At 35.3% G+C, this 17,883-nt stretch overlaps 1 protein-coding gene across 7 annotated transcripts in view; it reads left to right on the top strand.

The window, feature by feature from the left end:
* LOC106092575 (uncharacterized) overlaps nt 1-17,883 on the top strand; it is a 133,879-nt gene that overhangs the window by 88,907 nt on the left and 27,089 nt on the right. For all 7 annotated transcript variants that reach the window (XM_013259459.2, XM_013259463.2, XM_013259462.2 and 4 more), the window contains one exon: nt 15,726-15,957. In XM_013259459.2, coding sequence (XP_013114913.1) covers nt 15,726-15,957 — 232 coding nt within the window. The remainder of the gene's footprint in view (nt 1-15,725; nt 15,958-17,883) is intronic.

Below are 17,883 nucleotides of genomic sequence, written 5' to 3'. Positions count from 1 at the left end.
AACGCTACCGTGATTTCGGCTACTTGTGGAACGGACTAGACAAACGTAAAATGTGCAGACGATTGAGAAAATATATTATTTGTAAGGTCGCTGATAAATATTTCAATGATGCGAGTTTCGACTCCGGAGTCGAGTCAAAATTGCTCAACTCCGCAACCCTGATTAATACTATACAAATAAATTACTTAATAAATTACCTTAGACCAATTGGTATGGTGTTTTAACAGCTCAGACCTCAACTGCATCATCATAAGGGTATGTCATTGCCTTTGTGCATTTTTCGAAATTAGCACGTTAAATAAATTCGGTTATGGGGTATTGAAAATAATCGTCACGTCTCACTTTTTTATTGTCTCAATGGCAGTGTGCATGTAAACAAAGAAAGGAAAATGCAAATAATTTTGCAATAAGCACAATTCAAATGGGGAAACTCGTTGTCTTTGTAATCAAATTCATATTTACATTGTTGGAACACATGCAGCGTAAATATGCATATGTAGCTGCACACGAACATACATGAGGGTATTAGGGTGGCTAAGTTTGCCGGTTATGGATATCCCAATCTAATAATCTTAGCAATTGTGTAAGAACTCTTGTCCAAGATGTTTCTAATGGAAACAAGTAAAAGCGTGCTAACTTCGGCCGGGCCGAATCTTATATACCCTCCACCATGGATCGCATATGTCGAGTTCTTTTCCCGGCATCTCTTCTTAGGCAAAAAAAGGATATAAGAAAAGATTTGCTCTGCTATTAGAGCGATATCAAGATATGGTCCGGTTTGGACCACAATTAAATTATATGTTGGAGACCTGTGTAAAATGTCAGCCAATTCGAATAAGAATTGCGCCCTTTGTGGGCTCAAGAAGTTAAATAGAGAGATCGATTTATATGGGAGCTATATCAGGCTATAAACCGATTCAGACCATAATAAACACGTATGTTAATGGTCATGAGAGAATCCGTCGTACAAAATTTCAGGCAAATCGGATAATAATTGCGACCTCTAGAGGCTCAAAAGGTCAAGATCCCAGATCGGTTTATATGGCAGCTATATCAGGTTATGAACCGATTTGAACCATATTTGGCACAGTTGTTGGATATCATAACAAAATACTACGTGCCAAAATTCATTCAAATTGGATAAGAATTGCGCCCTCTAGAGGCTCAAGAAGTCAAGACCCAAGATCGGTTTATATGACAGCTATATCAGGTTATGAACCGATTTGAACCATACTTGGCACAGTTGTTGGATATCGTAACAAAACACGTCGTGCAAAATTTCATTCCAATCGGATAAGAATTGCGCACTCTAGAGGCTCAAGAAGTTAAGACCCAAGATCGGTTTATATGGCAGCTATATCAGGTTATGAACCGATTTGAGCCATACTTGGCACAATTGTTGGATATCATAACGAAACACGTCGTGCAAAATTTCATTCCAATCGGATGAGAATTGCGCACTCTAGAGGCTCAAGAAGTCAAGACCCAAGATCGGTTTATATGGCAGCTATGTCAAAACATGGACCGATATGGCCCATTTACAATACCAACCGACCTACACTAATAAGAAGTATTTGTGCAAAATTTCAAGCGGCTGGCTTTACTCCTTCGGAAGTTAGCGTGCTTTCGACAGACAGACGGACGAACGGACGGACGGACAGACGGACGGACATGGCTAGATCGACATAAAATTTCACGACGATAAAGAATATATATATTTTATGGGGTCTCAGACGAATATTTCGAGTAGTTACAAACAGAATGACGAAATTAGTATACCCCCCATCTTATGGTGGAGGGTATAAAAAGATAGTTTGTTGTTAAAAAGCGAAAACTCGATTTTTATTTTAGACTCATGGTCCGAATGGGACTATAACTTGTTTTTTTTTTTTTTTTTTTTTTGGTATTTTGGCCTTTAACAGCCAAACCATTGAGATTTTCGGTCCAATACTAGTACGTCGCAAAAGCATTCGAATGCTTCTTCAGACAGTTTTGGCTTTGTGAAAGTGCAAAGTTTTCGTAAAGATATTGATAAATTACCATCTTCAGTTGCTCAGAGTGAAATAGATCACAAAAATGTTTTATTTCTTATTTTGTTATACCCTCCACCATAGAATGGGGGTATACTAACTTCACCATTCCGTTTGTAACACATCGAAATATTGGTGTATGAGGAGTTTTGTTTTTGTTATGACTTCCAACAACTATGCCAAGTATGGTCAAAATAGGTTCATAACCTGATATAGCTCCCATATAACCGGTTTTCCGATTATATTTCTTGAGCCCATAGAGGGCGCAATTCTTAACCGATTTGGCTGAAGTCACGATATTTTCGATAGTTTTAATAAAAAATATCGAGAGTGTCGATACTATCGATAATTTTCCATCACCTATATTTCGAACGAAAATGAGAATTATAAATCAGGAGGTCGATTTATATAGAAATAATATCAATGCACAGATCAAATAAAACCAAGGTAAATAAAGTCAGTTGGAAGTCATGAGAGAAATTATTGTACAAAATGTTGGTTAAGTCAGATGAAAATTACGCCTTCAGCCTCGGATTGCTTATTTTTGTTTAATTTTGCAAAAAATTTAACTTTTGTCATAGTATTAATCGGAAAAATATCAATCGATATTCAGTCAAAAAATTAAATAGCGATAGTGTCATCGATATTTTGCCAGCTCTAGGTCTGAGCCGGTCGATAATCTGATATAGCTTTCATATAAACCGATCTCCCGATATTACTTCTTGAGATCCTGTAGGGCGCAATTCTTCTCGATTGGCTGAAATTTTGCACAATGTCTTCCCATATGGTCTCCAACATCCTAACCAAGTATGGTCCGAATCAACAACTTTTATCCATTCATCTGGGCAAAGAACCTAACAAATGCGATCCATGGTAGAGGGTAAATAAAATTCGGCCTGGCCGAACTTAGCACGCTTTTATGTTTTTTTATTCAAAAACAATGTTTTTTTTTTTTTGTCTTGTTCAATATTTATTTTGAAAATTATGAGAAATCCATTTAAAGTACAAAGTAATTGTATTGGTAGGGACAAAGTATGAATCAAGAAGAGAGTAATTATTGTTTTAAACGATTTCACATCAAAATTCCAATTCAGTGTATTTTTCATTCAAAGATTGCCTTCCAAATCTTTTCGAGATTCCATACGAGGCGCTTTTTTCCGGTCTTCGGATACAGATGCCATTATACCTTCACGATTTTTGTCGATTGAGCGCTTAGCAAGGCTAGCAAGTAGCTGGACATGACACTCCGTACCTTGAATATGACAAGGTATTAGTGGGTCTGGAAATGGTAGACCCTCATGATCTATAATTCGAGGTATTGTTATGAATGCTCATATAGATTTTTCCTGGTAAATGGCGGTGCAAATAACAATGCTTTGTCCTCTAAATCGATCATGTGAACGTAATCTGTACAATTTGGTTTTACACATTGCGAAGCTCTGTTAAATGGCATACATTGTCGCGAATATACAATTTTTTTTAGTGCCAATTTACGGATCATCAACCATCGAATAACATGCTCAACAATATATTTTCACTGTGTACGAAATGGGAATTATTCTGTATTACGGGATTTACCATGTTACGTAAGTTGTCTGGTAAATATTGTGTCCACTGGATGAATTTTCCAAGCAGAGCACTACCATATGCAACCGAATTGTAGTATTTGACGTTGAAATACATGGGAACATACCCTTTCATGATGTACCTTGCCAAAATTTTTAAATTTTGTGATGGGTTTTCTGTCGCAATATACAAACGGAGCAATCTGATAGCTTTTGTTATCCACCTCGAATGTCCTACCGGTCTAGGTTTACCATTTCAAACGGCTTTGGCAATTTGGTATAGATATATAAACAGGATAACACCTCAGCTATGACCATGTAAAATTTCTTGCATATATCTCTATCCGTTCTAAAATGGCAGACTTATTTCCACTTATTTTTCTTCCCATTCCACTGTGCGAAGTTTGTTATATTTTGCCCATTAATGATGATAGCCGTGTCATTTTTTGATTTAATACGCAGCGATTCCGTTTTATTGATGTTGATTTTGAAACCTATTTTCTGATACTCATTCTCTAAGTCATTTAGCTTCGATTTCATATGCTGATAGGTTTGCGAGAGTAGGACAATATTGTCGGCGTATTCAAGGTTCTCTAGACAATCGTTAAGGCGCCAGGTGATTCCTCGTTTGTCAAAAATTTCTAGCTAGCGGTCCAATACAGTGATGAATAGAAGCGGCGATAGCAGACATCCTTGTCGGACACCGGAGGTAGAATTAAACGGTTCACTGATTTTGCCGTTGTGCAGAACTCAGCATTTGGCGCCGTCGTAGTTGTAGCTATTAAAAATTATATTATATTTTCCAAATTATTATATATTATATTATATATATTATTATATATATATTATTATATTTATTATTATATATATGAATATTATATTTTCCAAAACACTCCAAATGCATTCCCTTTTAATTGAGTCTATGTAAACTGCGTACAAGGTGCTGTTGTACTCGATGCTTTGTTCCTCTATACTTTCCATTGTATTAATGTTATCGATACACGATTGATTTGCTCTAAATCCAGCCTGTTATTTCTTTGAAAGTTGATTGAGGGGACCGACAATGCGATTTAGGATGAAAATATTGCTCGCGAAGGACTGGGTTTGGAGCCGTCCATGTTATTTTATATTGGTCTTTGTGAATAAACATTGATCCATCTATCCTCAGATAGTGATTTGAGCATGTTTCAATTAGAAGTTTACTATTGTTGTTCTTTGCTCCCATTCCTTGTCGTCCCATAACATGTTCTAGGCCATCATTTTGGTTGCCTATCTTTACCTATTATAGTAGGATGTTCTGCACAGTTATTCCGCCGTGTGTTCGGTCGCCAGGACCTCCTCTATAGAAACAGGGTGTGCCGCGGCAAGGCGGAGGTTGACGTTTCGTCCCCTTACACCCTGCAGTATACTTTAAAGGCTTTAAATCCTGATGGAGGTAAAATAATGGTTTTAGGGTCCTATTTCATGGTATTTGTGGTTTCTAAACGTAAGAATACTCAAAGTAAAAAATAAAACGTTTGGGATATTTTTAAGACAAACAAAATATATTCATTACGAAGTTTTTCTTTTATTGAAGCCTTGTAATGTTTCGCTTCAACATATCAAACGTAGCATTATTGAAAGTAACTAACTTTGTTTGTTGTAATCCCTTTAATAGCTTCGCCTACGGTTAAATAACCATTCTTTTGTTGTATAACCAAAAATTCTTTTATAGCAAAAGTGTTTCGATAACCTCAAATGATTATTCGTTTACCGGACCAATAATTATTCTCTTGTATCTCTCCTAGTAGAGAAAAAGAGTGAGTATATCGACGTGTAGAGCAGTAATGGGCAAACCAACTTACACTATTGACCTTTACTGTGTAGGTAAACAAGAAAATAATCCCAATCAAGCCCATGGGCTTAACAAATTTGCAATTGTGAGCTCGTCACTGGTATGGGCACATATTCACTCACAACATTTTTTTCTTTTTTTTTTTTTGACTGACCAAAGAGTAGTCAGTAAACTCGGAAAAATATAATTTTTAAAGTAAGGCCTTAGGAACAAAAATGCCGATACGTCCAATGACAAAAATCGTTACAAACTGCTGTGTACAAGAAAACATATCAAGAATTTCTAAGGCACATAGTACATTGTATGGTAATATTTAATCAATAAAGAAATATCCATCCCTTACAGCAAATCATAATACAAAACTATAATAGTGTTGTGCCAAAATGGAAGACTTTTAGTATAATTGTGTATCATTACATCGAAATAAACCCAAATAAACTCTGAAAGAGTTGAAATTACCAACTGAGATCTGTTTAAAATTGGTAAAAAAATGTTTTACACATGTCACAAATTCTTGCAAGAATTTCGCGCAAAAAAACTTGTACTTTTATCGTTAACAAAGTCTAATGTTTTTCACAAAAGTAGTTTACTTGGCGAAAATTTCCTTTATGTGACACGAATTATTTTTTTGAGTATATGGAGAAGCAATGAAAGCATTTGTGGTTCACAACATGCCAATTTCGTTCGTTATTATAGACGATCATGCTTCAAAACGTGCCTCCAGGGGCGTTAAACCCTGGATTTTTCTAATAAAACACATTGATTTATTGGTCTGATCCTCTCAGATCACCGTAATCAAACACATTAAAACTCTCGAAGGCTTTAGGGCGGAGAAGAAGTTTAAATTCGCATGAGTTATTCCAACATGTAGAAGAATTTTGGCTAATATTCCCCCAGGTTCGCTAAAAAAGTCAGTTGCAAGCCTTTCCCAAAGTTGAAGAGTACTTACATGAGAGGGTTACCCAAATAGTTATTACACGCAAAAAAGGATTTATTTCACAAAAAGGAAATTTTCGCCAAGTAAACATGTTTACGAAGAAGTACATGTTTTTACGATAAATTCTTGAAAGAATTTGTGACAAACATACAGTTTTTTGCCTGACAATATCTTTCATTCTTGATATATAGAACATGTTATTCGGAATTTTAACTAGTTTTTCTTTACTTATGAATTAATTTTATTTAATAGAATGTGTATATTGAAAAGGTACCAAGATCAATTAAATGTTGAAACATAATTCAAACTCAAATTTTTACCAATTATATGCAGATCTCAGATAGCTTTTTCACTACAAAATTTGATGCACAATTGTATTAAAGGTTTTCCCATTTTGGACAATTCCATTATGGTTTTGTATTATGAACTGCTGTATTCGTTATGCTATAAAAAAAACAAAAATTACTTATGTGAGTTGCTATTAGAAATTCTTGTGTTTTCTTGTACCTAGAAGCCAGGTGTCTGTTGCTCCAATGATTTTCCGCACACGACTTTTTGCATAAGTCAAAACAAATAAAAATAAATGCTATTTGTGGCAATGTGTCTATACCAGTGACAATTGCAATTATGTACAAACCCATGGCCTTGCTTGAGATTACTTCCTTGTGTACGTATACAGTAGTGTGCAATATTGTGAGTGTTTTTGGCCATCACTGGTCTATGTGCCTAAAAAAACTCACTCATTCTCTCTGGTAGTATAGACACAAGAGAATAAATATTGGTCCGGCAAACGAATAATCATTTACGGCTAACGAAACACTTTTGCAATCAAAGTGATTTTACAACAAAAGAAAGGTCCTTTTACCGTAGCCGAAGCTGCTATGCTAATTGGAGTAAATATTTCCTTGTCTTTTGATGTAACTCAGCAACTTTTTCGCCAATATTTTTATGACCAACATCACCACTGTGATTACTTCCTTGTCTACGTTCACAGTAGTGTTTCCATCGATAAGTATACCGACAGGCTTTGAATCCCCTCCTGCTATGATTTAGCTATGTCCGTTTGTCTGTCCATGTATTTTTGCAATCATGGTACAGTACAGGTCGCATTTGTTATCTGATTTTCATAAAAAAAAAACGGTTCAGGTTTAGATAAAGCTCTTTCATCCGATATGGCCGGATTAAACGCCGTAGTCGTCACAATTTTTATCCGATCTTTCCAAATTTTGTATGAGGTGTTTACTTGACATCGCAATACGTGTGCAAAATTTATAAAAATCGATTCAGATTCAGATATAGCTCCCATCCTAACTTAAATGACATTAAAACCTCCGAGCGAATTCGTAGTCCAATAAAGATTATAGGGGCATTTATTTTGATATACAATCAGTCAGTCATACTATTTTCGTAGCATGTTATTTCACTAAAAAGAATGTTGAAGTTGTTTTATAAGTAGCCTGAAATCTACTTTACTACGTTGTTATGTTGTGTTGTTATGTACGTTGTTATGTTGTGTTGTTATGTGTACTCGTATATGAAAAACACTTTTTTCAGTCAATAAAATACCTTTGAACTCAATAGGTTATGAGCCCAGTCTCGTAAAAAAAAAAAAAATATTTTTCACAAGAAAAGAAAAATTCTGGATTTTTTTTTTCAAGAAAGAAAGATATGGAATTCACCAAGAATTTGAAGCCGCTATCAGGTCCTGCGGATTGGCCTATATGGAAAAGGAAAGTAAGGGATATTCTAGACTTCTATGAAGGCGCTTTAGATGTTATAGACAAGAAAGTTGAAGCACCACTTCCTTTGCAAGATGGAGCTACCGAGTCTCAAATTAAAGAACACAAGAAAATAGAGCAATTTTTCCGTAAAGCAAATTGTTATGCGAAGAGCATAATTACCAACACGGTCACGGATGAAGTATATCAGAAGATTATGGATAAAGAGAATGCCTACGAAGCATGGAATGCGTTAAAGAACATTTATGAAGCTACATCAAAAGACCAATTGTTTAAAATATGTTCAGACATGTTTTCTTTTGGATGGCAAGATAATCAAGATGCTTCGACACATATTGCGAAACTAAGAGGTTTATGGGATGAATTAAATGCTGGATTGAGATCTAAAGGAGAAAATATATTGCCAGATATGCTCTTGGTATGCAAAATCCTTCATATTCTTCCACCGTCTTATGAAATGTTCCGCTCTAGCTGGATGATGATGACAAGAGATATAGACAAATCCATAGATGAGCTAATTTTACAAATTTGTCTCTATGAAAGAAATTTTAGGAAAGATTTCGAAGATTCAGGTAACAATCAAGAAGCTTTAATGGTAAAAGCAAAGAAAAATGTAAAGCAAAAAAATGTTAAACATTCCTCAAAGAAGGAAGGCTAAAAGAATGCAGAAAATGGATTGAAGATGGTAAACCATCAAAGAAGTCGTTAGCGTCGTCGCCGTCTACAAATATTAATGTTGCATTAAATATTGAAAGGGATACAGATTGCACATTTAATTCCAGTGAAATTTGGTGGATTGACAATGGAGCTACGAAACACGTAACAAATTCATATGAGATGTTTTCAGACTTCAACAATTTCAATGAGCCCCATATTATAAAAGCAGCTGGAAAGGAATCAATAAAGGCTTATGGTAAACGAACTATCGAAATAATTTCATTTGTCAAAGGCATGAAATTAAAAATGAAACTCGAGGATGATTGATATGTACCAGATATTTCAAGAAATTTGTTTTCGGTACTTGCAGCACAAGATAGAAATCCAAAAAGCAGTTTTAATTCAACAGTGAAGGAGTGTTGGTTGTCAGTGAATAACCAAGTGGTACTGCATGGAAGTCGTTCAAGGAATGGAAGCCTTTATAAAGCATCAATACGACCAATAATTCCAAAAGTTTAACAAAATATATGCATGGCAGTTTCAGATAATTCTATGCTTCAACTTTATCATGAAAGATGGGGACATCAAGATATACGTCATATAAAAGAAAAGTTGGAACATGAATTTGGCATACAAGTTAAGATGAAACGAGAAATTTGTGAGCCATGTGCTTATGGAAAATCTACAAGAATACCGTTTGGAAATAGAGAAACAGCAACATCGTGTGGAGAACTTATTTCAGCCGATATTTGCGGTCCCTTCCAAAAATCTTTTCAAGGGTACAAGTATCTCATATTATATAAAGATGATTTTTCAAAATACAGGTATGGATACATAGCTAAAGAAAAATCCGACGTGGCTATTACACTCAAGGAAATGCTAGCCCACGCTAAAGCACAAGGTCATTCAGTGAAAACTTTTCTTAGCGACAATGGGAAGGAATTCAACAATAAATACGTAAACGGAATTTTAAAAAGTTTTGGTATAACTCACAAATTAACTGCACCCTATACCCCGGAGCAAAATGGTCGATGCGAACGTGACAACAGTACAATAGTTGAAATGGCAAGAACGTTCAAATATGCAAACTCAGAAGCAAATTTTCCAGAATCGATGTGGGCAGAACTAATAAAAACTGCAATATACGTTTTGAATAGGACATCGAAATCTTCCATATCCAGCATGAGTCCTCATGAAGTTTGGTTTGAAAAGAAACCCAGAATAAACCATTTGCGCATAATTGGTTCGAAATGCTACAGCGGTCAAAAAAAGTATTCATCATTCAATGTTTTTTTTTTAATAAGTCTACAAAAGACAATTGGAATAAAAACATATTAAACTAATGATGCAGTAGTGCTTGTGTGATATATATGTACACAATTTCATTGTTTTTAAAGAAAAAAATAGTATTTATTGGAAAAAAAAGGGCCATTTTACAGCTGAACACAAAAAATTAAACAAAAAAAGTATTCATCATTGCAAAAAAACAAAAAAATAAATAACATAATTTAAAAAAATTAATACTTTGTTATTCGACCACCGCGTCTTATTGACGGTTTTAAACGGTTTGACATCGATTGGACTAATTTAGCGGTTATATTTTGGTCTATATTAGTCCATTCCTCCATTATCACCTGTTGCATTTGACTCTTGCTCGAAAAATTGCGCGTTCTCAATTTGCGTTCGAGATGTTCCCAAAGATGTTCAATTGGGTTCAAGTCGGGACTTTGAGGAGGAGTTTTAATGACTTTGGGGCAGTTATACAGCATCCACATCTTGGTATTTAAAGCAGAATGTTTGGGGTCATTATCTTGATAATATTGAAAGTTATTACCAAGCCCAAGTTTTACAGCACTATCTTTTAAATTCCTCTTTAAAATGTCAATGTAATACTTATGATCCATTACTCCATTAATAATTTCAAGATTTCCCGCTCCTGAAGCCGCCATACACCCCCAAACCATTAAACCACCTCCACCATGTTTTACAGTAGCAACTGTGTTTCGTTCTTCAAGCTCTGTATTTGGTTTTCTGTACACTATGACCTTTCCATCGCACCCAAAAAGATTAAACTTGCTCTCGTCTGCAAAAATGACTGTTTTCCAAAATGATTCGGGCTGTTTTACATACATTTTTGCGAAGTTTAGCCTTTTCACTCGGTTTATTTTATTTATAAAGGGCTTCTTACGTGCAGTTCTTCCTCTGTAACTATGCCTTTTGAGTGTATTTCGAATTGTTTGTGTAGTAACTTCCTTCTCTAAATATTCCATAGTGTTTTTACGAAGAATGGTCGCATTTGTCTTCGGAGTTTTCTGAACTTGCCGCACTAGCCAACGCACATCTCCAACTGAAAGTGCTTTTGGTCGACCAGATCTTGGTTTATTGTCAACAGTTTTCGTTTCTGTCCACTTTCTGATGATGGATTGTATAGTAGATCGTGGTCTATTTAATATTTCACTGATAGTTTTTTGAGTTAAACCATTCCTGTGGTGTTTTATTATCAAAACTTTTACCTCATCAGAAACCTCGTTTTGCTTACGACCCATTTTGACAAAAACTATATTTTCAATGAAATTAAATATTTGCTGTCAAGGGCAAAACCTCCTTTACTAAATAAAACAGAAAAGGGGGATTCCCAAATAATATTTGAATTTGACTTTGATGATAGCACATCAATGATGAATACTTTTTTTGTTCTGTTTTTGGTGTTATTATATAAAATTGCATTTTTTGCGCTAATTAAATTTATTTTTTGAATTTATTTTAAAACATATTACGAAAAGTAAACTATTGCATAAAACTGCATTATTTGTTTACTTTAAATTTTCTTCAATTACCCAAAATAAGTGAATTTATTATCAATTTTGCTAATGATGAATAATTTTTTTGACCGCTGTATATGCATATTCCAAAAGAAAAAAGATCAAAGATGGACAAGAAAGCCATGAAAGGGTACCTAATCGGTTACGACGGTGATGAGAGGTACAGGGTTTATATACCAGAAAAGAGAAGTGTAGAAGTTTCAAGAGACATAAAATTTGATGAAAAAATTCAAAATTGTCAGAAAAATTTCATAGATGACAAAAACGAATCGAAGGATGTATCAATAGAGAAGAAGGATATGAACTTAAAGGATATGTCAAAGGATTTGAATTACAGTTCATCAAATGAATTAAGCCTTCCAGCGCCTCCTACAAAAGAACCAGGTTCAGAATATGACGAGGATATAAATGAAGAAAATGAAAATAGTTCAGACATACTTCAAATAGAAAGGAATCAAGCTGAAAGTAATAATCCTGTTGTACCAGCATTATCTGAAGAAGATCAATCATCTTCAGAAGAATTCGAAAGGGTTCCTGAGAACACTGTATCGACGAAACGTTTTAGAGAAACTGATTCCGAAGATGAAGAGCCGATATACAAAAGATTGCGAGAAAGGTCTCTTATTCAAAATCAAAAGTATAAGGATTTTGTTATGATGGTACAGGAAGTAGAAAGCAGCATTGAAATACCAGAAACTTATAAACAAGCTTTGAATTGTCATGAAAAAAATGAATGGATCAAAGCAATGGAATCCGAAATTGAATCACTACAGGAAAACCATACATGGAATTTGATAGAGTTGCCTCCAGGTGGAAAAGCTTTGCCAGGTAAATGGGTTTATCGACTAAAATTAAATGCTGATGGTAGTATAGATAAATTCAAAGCAAGACTAGTTATCAAAGGGTTTAAACAAGAAAAAGGCGTTGATTATAATCAGACCTTCAGTCCAGTAGCAAAAATGAATACAATAAGATCACTGTTAAGTATCGTTGCAATCGAAAATCTCTGCATGATGCAGTTCGATGTACAAACAGCATTTTTGTATAGTGAACTGGATGAAGTTATTTACATGGATCAACCTGAGGGCTTTAATGATGGTAGTGGACGTGTTTGTAAGCTAAATAGAAGCCTGTATGGACTGAAACAAGCACCTAGATGTTGGAACAGAAGAATGGGAAAATACTTAGAAAATGAAGTTAAAATGAAAGCAAGTTCAGCTGATCCTTGTTTATATAAAAGAGAGCAAAATGGAAATAAGTTAATACTTGCACTGTATGTTGATGATGGCTTGGTCGCAGCAACAGACAGGGAACAACTACGAGAATTTATGGATAATTTGAAGAAAGAATTTAAGATAACAGCAAAGGAAACTAGTTATTTCCTTGGCTTGGAAATTCAAAGAACCCAAGATTGTATCAAAATAAATCAACCGGCATATGCAAAGCGCATATTACAAAAATATAACTTCTCCGAATGCAAAGCAGTTTCTACACCTATGGAAAAATCCAAAGACAATTGCAAAAGAGGAAATATTGTAACGAATTTTCCATATAGACAAGCTGTAGGTGCTTTGATGTATCTAATGATTGGAACAAGACCAGATTTAGCATATAGTGTTGGCTATTTATCAAGACATCTGGAAAATCCAACTCAGGAGGACATTATCAAATTAAAAAGAGTGCTCAGATACATATCTGGAACACTAAGCTATGGCATCAAATACGAGAAGCAAAAAGAAAATGGCTTGAAGTGCTACAGTGATTCAGACTTTGGAGGCTGTATAGAGACAGGAAGATCTACGTCAGGAGTAGTGGCTGTCTATGCTGGTGGTGCCATATCTTGGTTAAGTCAAAGACAAAGAATAGTGTCAACATCAACTACAGAAGCCGAAATAATAGTTGCAAATGAAGCTTGCAAAGAATTAATTTGGCTTAGGCGGTTGTACAATGAAATTTCAAATTTAAAGGAGACGCCAGTATTATATATAGATAATAATGCGGCATTACGATTGACACAAAATCCGGAATTTCACCGAAGAACCAAACACATTTCTATCAAACACTTTTTTATCAGGGAAAAAGTTTCTGAAGGCAAAATAGAAGTTGCGAAAATTTCGACAGAAAATCAATTAGCTGATATGATGACAAAACCACTGTCCAAGACACGTTTGGAAGCCTTATGTACCAAAATTAATTTAAACCACTGTCCAAGACACGTTTGGAAGCCTTATGTACCAAAATTAATTTATTTTAACTTATAAAACAAGGGGAAGTGTTGAAGTTGTTTTATAAGTAGCCTGAAATCTACTTTACTACGTTGTTATGTTGTGTTGTTATGTACGTTGTTATGTTGTGTTGTTATGTGTACTCGTATATGAAAAACACTTTTTTCAGTCAATAAAATACCTTTGAACTCAATAAAGAATAATAAATATTCAAAGGAAAATTTTGTTCCATATAAAGTAAAAGAAGGCGCAGCGGAACGTGCCCGGTTCAGCTAGTAGGCTATATTTGTCACAACTTTGGTCCAATCTTACAAAAACTTGGCGTGAGGTGTTTTATTTGACGTTCCCATACGTGTGCAAAATTTCATAGAAATCGATTTAGATTTAGATATAGCTCACATATATATCTTTCACCCGATATGACCTTTGAAGGTCGTAATCGCTACAATTTTGGTTCTATTTTTACAAAATTTAGTTCGAGATGTTTTATTTCACTTCGCAATACGTGTGCAAAATTTCATAAAAATCGGTTCAGATTTAGATATAGCTCCCATATATATCTTTCATCCGATATGGCCTTTATAGGTTGTAGTAGTCCCAACATTGGTCCAATATTTACAAAACTTGACAATTTTGGCTCTATATTTACAAAATTTAGGTCGAGATGTTTTATTCGACGACCCAATACTTGTGGAGAATTTTATAAAAATCCGGTTCAGATTTAGATTTAGCCCCCCTGTATATCTTTCATCCGATATGGCCTTTTAGGCTGTAGAAGCCACAATTTTGGTATGATCTTTAAAAAATTGAGCCCGAGATGTTTTATATGACGCTTTTACAAAATATTTCAATAGGTATTCAAAATTACAGCCTGCTGCATTTCAACACAGGTTCTATGTATTGAAAGTAGTACGTAGAATGGGTGGTGTAGGGTATTATATAATCGGCTCCACTCCCTTTCCAGTAAGGAAAGGCAAAAGTCGTGTCTTATGGGATTACTAATGAAAAATTATGTTTTTTTTTTCAATTTAATTTCAATAATGCGTAAATTTTCAAAATTAAATAACTGTACATTCGATTCAAAATGAGATACATACATTGACTTAATCGTACATAAAACGAGAGATGAGACCCGATGTCTATGATCATTGTCTAATTTGTCAGTTTTGAATTTAAGGAAGACAATTTTTTTTTTTGTGAATGACCTTTTGCAATATTTATATGGAATAAATTAATGACCATAATATATTAATGACCTAAATAAGCAAAACCTCATTCATTCATGATACAGGAAATTTATTTTTGAGAAAAAAAAAGTCAAAAAGTCATCACCCTAATATATATATAAATTTAAATCTGGCAGTGGCGTTAGGGATGAAAATTTTCCTATTAAGAAATGGTAGACGGCAACTACCAGACACAGCTACCAAATTCATTTGGGAATTCCAATAAATGTGGAAGCACTTATTTTATGTCGATGGTATATAATGTACGTTCATTTATAGTCATATGTGAAAATCATTGAAATACTCACGGGTATTGCTTCAAGCGCAATCACCTTGACCCACCAACTAGTCAAGTTCAATATTCCATTGTTTTCGACACGCAATTACAATACAAATTACAATAGCCACACGACAAGTTATTGAACAGAGAACATAGAGTTTGCGGCGGGGAAAGGGAATGGAGCAAAATACATTAGTTTATCATATCCCTATATTATTTTGTTTTCCAAAGCCATCAACGCGACACGGGTATACTTAAGAGCGTATAATAATCTACTTTGCATTTCAACACAGTCTCAGCCCTCCATTTTTTCTAAGGGAGTAATAAGTCTGTGCAAGAATATGTCTACGAAGTGAACCATTATTAATTGTCTCCTTTTTCTTCTCTTCTCCTACATTATTTCGTTACAGATTTGGTTCGGCCAGCAGCCAAGCGTCACAGAGCAGCGGTGACATCTGTCGCATTTGCCATTGTGAGAGTGATCCCCAGAATCCACTATTAACACCATGCTATTGCTCCGGCAGTCTAAAGTATGTACATCAGGCCTGTCTGCAACAGTGGCTGACTGCTTCCGAAACGAATTCCTGCGAATTATGCAAATTTCCCTTTATAATGCACACAAAAATCAAGCCATTCAATGAGGTCAGTATACTTTCCTGCTTAGCTCTAAGAAATATGATACAATCAAATCGCTTTAGGAAACTATTACATAGACAACTCGGTAATGTTGAAAATGCATTCATGCATTCGTATTTTCCTACGGAGTCGAGCATTTTTGACTCGACTGCGACTCTTGTATAAATATTTTATTTATATTTTATGCTTTTATAACAAAAATATTTTATGACCATTTAGTGAGGACTTTAAACCCGTTTACAGATATTTCACGCCTAAGAATTTTGTGAAAATTTTTTGTTAGATTTTGTGAGCTATAAAAAAATGCCGAATTTCGTATAAAAATGTCACTTATAAACAAAAATTATGGATTTTGTAAGCAAGTTACTTTTTAGTATTTAGAGCGCACAACAAGCCGATTACAGGCATGAGGCAGATTAATACCCGCACTCTCTTTTCAAAGTCAATCCTCTTTCCTAACTCGAGCAAGAATTTGCTCCCATTCGTCGTTAATGGGTTAAATCAGTCTACCCATCGTTCGTCCGTTCAAAAGATAGCCGAAATCACGATAGCGTTCGAAGAAATGGTGCTATGCGCATGATTTTTTCCATAGATACTTCTTATAGATGTAGATTGTTGTTGTTGCAACAGTTTGTTGTGTTCTATCTTTCGTCTGCTTGATTCTGTTCATTGTCACGATCAACTCTGCGACTTAGATGGGGTGCGTCCAAAGGGATCTGGGTCTGAGTCGGGTGGGTCTGGCTGGGCAGTTAAACAGGTGACGTGTATCGTGTGGTCCCTGGTCACAATCGGGACATACATCTTGCACGTCAGCATCAATCGTTGCTCTGTAGGAGTTGAGGCGTCTGCATCTGCCGGAGCGTAATTGAGCTAGAACTACTCTGGTTTGCCGGGGTAGTCCATTTCTTCAGGTGCAATGGGAGGTGGTCGTTATCCAAGGGCTATATTCACCCGGTAGCCATTTACCGCATCTGCTACCGTGTCTGCATGAATGTTGTCTAGACCCGCCTGATATGCCCCTTGACCTATTGAAGTAGGTCGATGGCTGTTGCAAATGGGTCATTTGGTTCAGATTGGTTTTAGTTTATTTGAGGGTTGCCTTTTATATTTTGGGATTAGAGAAAACAAAAACAAATATTAATCATCGAAAATCGCTTTTTTGTTTTTCGAAATATTCTCTATTAAGATCTATACACCTTTGCATGCGTTTGAAGCACTTTTGCTACTCTGATTAAGGCATCTCCGCATCAACAGCTTCTTCGAAGCGGTGTCGAAAAACGTTAACCTCTTATTTTAGTTTTTAAGGTACGGTAATAAAAAGAAGTCATTCGGTGTCAAGTCAGGACTATACGGCGGATGACTCATCAAATTGATGTTTTGAGTGCTAAAAAGTGCAGTTGCTTCGTATTTTTGGAGCATTTCTTTCAACCAATCGACACGAACCTTTTTTTGAGCGATTGACAAACTGTGTGGGATACAACGCGAACAAATCTTTTTGACGGTCATATGTTCATGCAATATTGAATGTATGCTGGTCACATGACGATCTTGCAACTCAGTTGGCGCACAGCATCAACAACCGATTTTGGACGACCTTCACGATCGTCTTGGAGTGAACTACGACCTCGGTTGATTTCACCATACCATCAATAAACACTGGTCCTTGATGGAGCTTCATCGCCAAAAATTGAATAAAGTTCATCGATACACTGTTGTTGAGTTAATCCACGTAGAAAGTTGTAAAAAATAATCGCACGAAAATGTTCACGGTTTAATTCCATTTTTTGGGCGAGATGAGTCTTTTAAGTTACTGTAAACAACACAAATAGCGCTCGTATGTCGAAATGTTTTGAGTACGTATAAACCCAAAAATGTCAAGCCTTATGAAAGAGCTATCAGTTGGCAGATTGCAACACAAAGGTTGTCCAATTG

Source organism: Stomoxys calcitrans, chromosome 1 (assembly GCF_963082655.1).
Source record: "Stomoxys calcitrans chromosome 1, idStoCalc2.1, whole genome shotgun sequence".
Classification (NCBI taxonomy): domain Eukaryota; kingdom Metazoa; phylum Arthropoda; class Insecta; order Diptera; family Muscidae; genus Stomoxys; species Stomoxys calcitrans.
Note: the sequence above shows the minus strand (reverse complement) of the source record. Positions and strands in the feature narration are given on the sequence as shown.